This window comes from Maniola jurtina, chromosome 7 (assembly GCF_905333055.1).
Source record: "Maniola jurtina chromosome 7, ilManJurt1.1, whole genome shotgun sequence".
In the NCBI taxonomy this organism is placed as follows: Eukaryota; Metazoa; Arthropoda; class Insecta; order Lepidoptera; family Nymphalidae; genus Maniola; species Maniola jurtina.
The window spans coordinates 4222985-4227886 of record NC_060035.1 but is presented as its reverse complement, the minus strand read 5'-3'; the positions used below and the strand labels follow the sequence as shown (position 1 = coordinate 4227886).

The 4902-nt window shown below is 39.7% G+C and overlaps 1 protein-coding gene across 1 annotated transcript; it reads left to right on the top strand.

Annotated features, from left to right (window-relative positions):
- Window positions 1-510: 510 nt before the first annotated feature.
- LOC123866821 lies at window positions 511-1380 on the top strand (the record flags this gene model as incomplete). The annotated part of the gene is made up of 1 exon (XM_045908522.1): window positions 511-1380. A coding segment is annotated over exon 1 (870 nt), but the record flags the coding sequence as incomplete, so codon positions are not given.
- Window positions 1381-4902: the final 3522 nt, after the last annotated feature.

Genomic DNA, 4902 nt, shown 5'->3' with positions numbered 1-4902 from the left:
CCAACTAACTTGGGTGTGGTGAAACAGGTGAGTATAGATGAAGTAAGAATGGCAGTATTAAGTATGAAAAATGGTAGAGCGACAGGGCCAGATAGTATACCAGCTGAGGTATGGAAGTGTCTAAAAGGAGATGGATGGAGCTGGCTGGCTTTGTTCTTCAATAAGATGTTACACGAGGAGGAGATCCCAGAAGAGTGGTGCAACAGTTTGCTGGTGCCCATTTACAAAAACAAGGGTGATGTACAAGACTGTAACAGCTACCGAGGAATAAAGCTCATGTCACATAGTATGAAGATTTGGGAAAAAGTGATAGAAAGAAGAATGAGAGAGGAGACTGAGGTTACCCAAAACCAGTTCGGGTTTATGCCAGGTCGAGGTACGACAGATGCAATATTCGCACTCCGTCAACTCTGCGAGAAATACAAGAATGCACATAGAAACCTGCACATGGTATTTATCGACCTTGAAAAGGCATATGACAGAGTTCCTCGCGAAGTTTTGTGATGGGCTATGAAAGTGAAGAGATTGCCTGAGAAGTATGTGAGGCTTGTGAAAGCGATGTATAGACGAGCGAGTACAAGGGTCAGATCAGAAGCTGGCGTTACGGACAAGTTCAATGTGGAAGTAGGCTTGCATCAGGGATCGGCTTTAAGTCCTTATTTGTTTGTCCTGGTAATGGATGCTCTGACGTCAAACATACAGGAACAAGCGCCCTGGTGCATGCTGTTTGCCGACGACATTGTGCTTGTCGGAGAAGATGCGGCCGACGTCCAGAGCAGATTGCGTAGATGGCAAGAGAAATTGGAGAGTGTTGGCCTGAGGATCAGCCGAACGAAGACAGAACATCTGTTCTGTGACTTCGGTGGCCCCTCCAGTTTCTCTGATATCTGTTTGGATGGCGTAACTCTACCTGTCTGCTCCAATTTCCGGTACCTCGGTTCGCTCTTCCAAAGTGACGGTAGCATTGATCGAGACGTGAACAATAGAATGAATGCGGGATGGATGAAATGGCGACAGGTCTCAGGTGTTATATGCGACCCGAAAATGCCCCTTAAACTTAAGGGGAAAATTTACAAAACTGTCGTTAGACCTGTCACATTGTATGGTTCAGAATGTTGGGCGGTAAAAGGGAAGGATGAAAGACGAGTACATGCGACCGAAATGCGAATGTTGAGATGGATGTGTGGTGTGACAAGAATGGATATGATAAGGAATGAATATATAAGGGGAAGTTTAAAAGTAGCACCAGTGGTAGAAAAAATGAGGAGTAATAGGCTGGCATGGTATGGGCATGTAATGCGGAGGGAAGAGAGTCATATCACTAGAAGAATGTTAAATATGCATGTGGATGGAGAAAAGAGAAGAGGACGACCAAAGAAAAGGTGGATGGATGGCGTGAAAGAGGATATGCGTATTAAAGGGGTAGATGATAAGTTGATGGATGACAGAAGAGAGTGGAAGAGGAAGACATGTTGTGCCGACCCCACGTAGCATGGGATAAGGGCTGGAAGAAGAAGAAGATTATATTATCTTAATGCTTTTTGTACAGTAGTTCGATAAAGCTAGCCTTCAATTTTTTTGTTACAACTAAATACATAAAGGGAAAAGATGCTGACTAACTGATCTATTAACGCACAGCTCATAATATACTGTCCAGCACACTACTGGACGGATCGGGCTGTTTGCCATGTAAATAGCTAAGTACCTATTAAGTAAAACGTAGACATTCGCTATGAAAGTATTTTTTGAAATTCAACCCCTAGGGGGGGTAAAACAGGGGTTCGAAATTTGTGTAGTCTATAGGCATTAGCTAGATATCATTAAAAAATTATTAATAAATAATTTTGACATTAATCCTTAGATTTAAACGTTTTAACCCCCGACCCAAAAAGAGGGGTGTTACAAGTTTGATGTGTGTACTGTGTATCTGTCTGTGGCATCGTAGCTCCTAAACGAATGAACCGATTTTAATTTAGTTTTTTTTGTTTAAAAGGTGGCTTGGTCGAGAGGTTCCTAGCCATAATCTAAGAAAATCGGTTCAGCCGTTTGAAAGTTATCAGCTCTTTTCTAGTTTTCTTATAGAGGTTTTTGTGTCGGGGTTTTTTAAATTTTGAGTTATAGCTTTTTTGTTCCGTGTTGTGAAACAGGTGTACAAACGAGGCGCCAGTCGAAAGACTATCAGTAGTATTTTTTGTAAAGCCACACGTTTTATCAACTCACCAATGTGGTTACCAAATAAAATAGGCTACCAAAATTAAATAAAGAGCCAATTTGAAACAGCACGTGGTAAATTAACGAGCAGCTTGTGCCGACAACTTGATAAGTTGATAGCTCCTCAAATTGTCTCCGACCACAGCCTTGCGTGTTCAACGCTTACGCGGTTTTCCGTTTACTTTTACCTGATAATATTTTAATATAAGGAATGCTTAGTTGTTTAGCAAAATGAAATGATCTAGAATCCAGATGTTGCAGTGTCTTGTTTGTTGTCATCTGTGGTTCTTCTGTCAATCTCCACCACTTTGATATGATTACGTAGTAGCCTTTTACTGCTTCCTGGGTCTAGATGCTAGGCTTCTTCGACTGCAGATCACAAGGTCTCTGCTTCCGATCTCAAGTCGAGCAAAAAAAAAGTTAGGTAAGCACCCGGTTTTTATAAAAAGAAATTCTCAGTTTATAGCAGCGGGAAGTTAGGATGTCGGAAGTGTTAAATTGAACATGTAAAACCTGTAACAACTCGTCTTGTGCCATGATCTTTCTCTGGTCGTGTCGGATTGACGACCCATAGGACTATGTATGTGAAGGAATACAGAGTAGGTAGACCTATGTTACCGATAAGTACCAATCTCCTGCGTAGTTGGCTAACTTCTGTTGAGAAGAGCCTTCTACTGTGATCGAAATACAATCGGAAGGAACATTATATTTTAGGTTTTTAGAGATAAATTATTACCTAATACCTGAATAGGTAGTACTTAGGTAGATAGGTACGTTACGAATAAGTACATCGCGATAGTGGTTCCATGATCCATCCAACCCTTTATTAAATACCTACCCTTTCAGTGCACGTAATTCATTCGTTAACATTTCTCAACGGTCGTAAATAAAATTCTGCAAGAGTAACTATGTATTTTGATAAGCGCAAATTCAAATTTATGCCCTCAGTGTGCATTTTAAGCGTGTAAAGGCGGGTTTCAAACAAAAACATGGCGTATGCGCTAATCTCACGTGATCTCTGTACCTTGTTCAGTTTTTAAGAATCTGGCGATACAATATTATATGGTACAATATTGTAACTTACACCTTGGTGTTTGTCGCTGTGCTTGAAAAAAAAACAACTAAGTAGGTTTACAAGTGTAAATTAAAAATTTATAACACCCCCGATAAGTGAAGGTTACAGTAACTAGAAAAGAGCTGATAACTTTCAAACGGCTGAACCGATTTTCTTGGATTATAGCTAAGAACACTCTCGATCAAGCAACCTTTCAAACAAAAAAACTAAATTAAAATAGGTTCATTAGTTTAGGAGCTACGATGCCATAGACAGATACACAGATACACACGTCAAACTTATAACACCCCTCTTTTTGGGTCGGGGGTTAAAAATGAAGGGTTGCTGGATAAATAAACTATACCTATCCAAAACCAAGTGCGAAAGTGTCAAGGATCGAGATCATTTTCTCTATCATTTTATAGGGAGCAAAAATTATGATTTATAGCTGAGTGCCGTGTTTAATAAATTAAAAATTCAGCTTCTGTTTAAGACAGGTGAGCTGTATGTAGTCCAAGAGATGACCGTGAGATTTTGTGACTATTTCATAATACCTTATATTAATATAATTGTGTAATCAACCCAATGATATTAATTTTTGTAATTTTTAGTTCAAGTAAAACAAAGATGTTTGTGTAGATCCTATTTTTAGGACTTCAGTAGGTATGCGTATTCAGTATTTAATGTATATACCCAAACCTATATTACCTATAATTACTTAAGTAATTTTGTGTCACAATGGTGATCAGCCTTACCATTAGCCTTAGGTATCTGGTAGTTTTAGTTGATTTAGTATTTTGCAAACGCGCAGTGCAAAACTGGGGTCAATACCCTACTTACGACGCGGCATTGACTCCGAGTGTCCTATTTACGTAACGTTCGTTGACCTTTAGCGTCAGTCAGATATTTTATTTGCAATATATGTATTTTGAACTTTTAAAAAATACAGGATTTTTATATTTTTGTTTCGCATTGTTTTTATGGTACCTTATCAGTAATCATCAGTAGGTACTATCACTATCTGTCTATCACATATCTACTATCTATCTGTCTTCGTTTTTGCTAGCGTTCTGGTTACACTTTGTATAGGTAAATATCTATTTAACAGCTCGTTCACACAGGCTGTGTGAGCGTTACGTAAGCGTAGACGTAGCGCGTACCATTACGTTGTTATGTATAGAACTGTATGAGGCACATACCGCTTGCGTGGCGTGAACGTTCGCGTAGACGTAATGCGTGCAGTTATGTCTACGGATTCACGTGTCACATGTACGTGCTCGATGTGAATCGGCCTTTAGTCTTAGTTTTGTGCACAACTGAAGCAGCACTTGTAGCTGTACCTACCTATATTATGTCCATTTCTTGTAGCCGTCTCTCACACTCTCAGTAGTAGGTACTTTTAATGCGCACCATTCATTATCACCACGATCCCGATCTCTGTGTGTTCTGATGACGAAACGCGCGACAAATATGATGCATTGGGACGATGGGCGATATCATGCCTCTATAGGGAAAAGTAATTCATATTACACCCCTCTACGACCTTCCAAGCAATTGTAAACTTAATGATGCACGAAATAACGATGTAGAGTGAAACAATTTGGTGAATCTGTAAGCAAAATAAAGTTGCTCGTTGT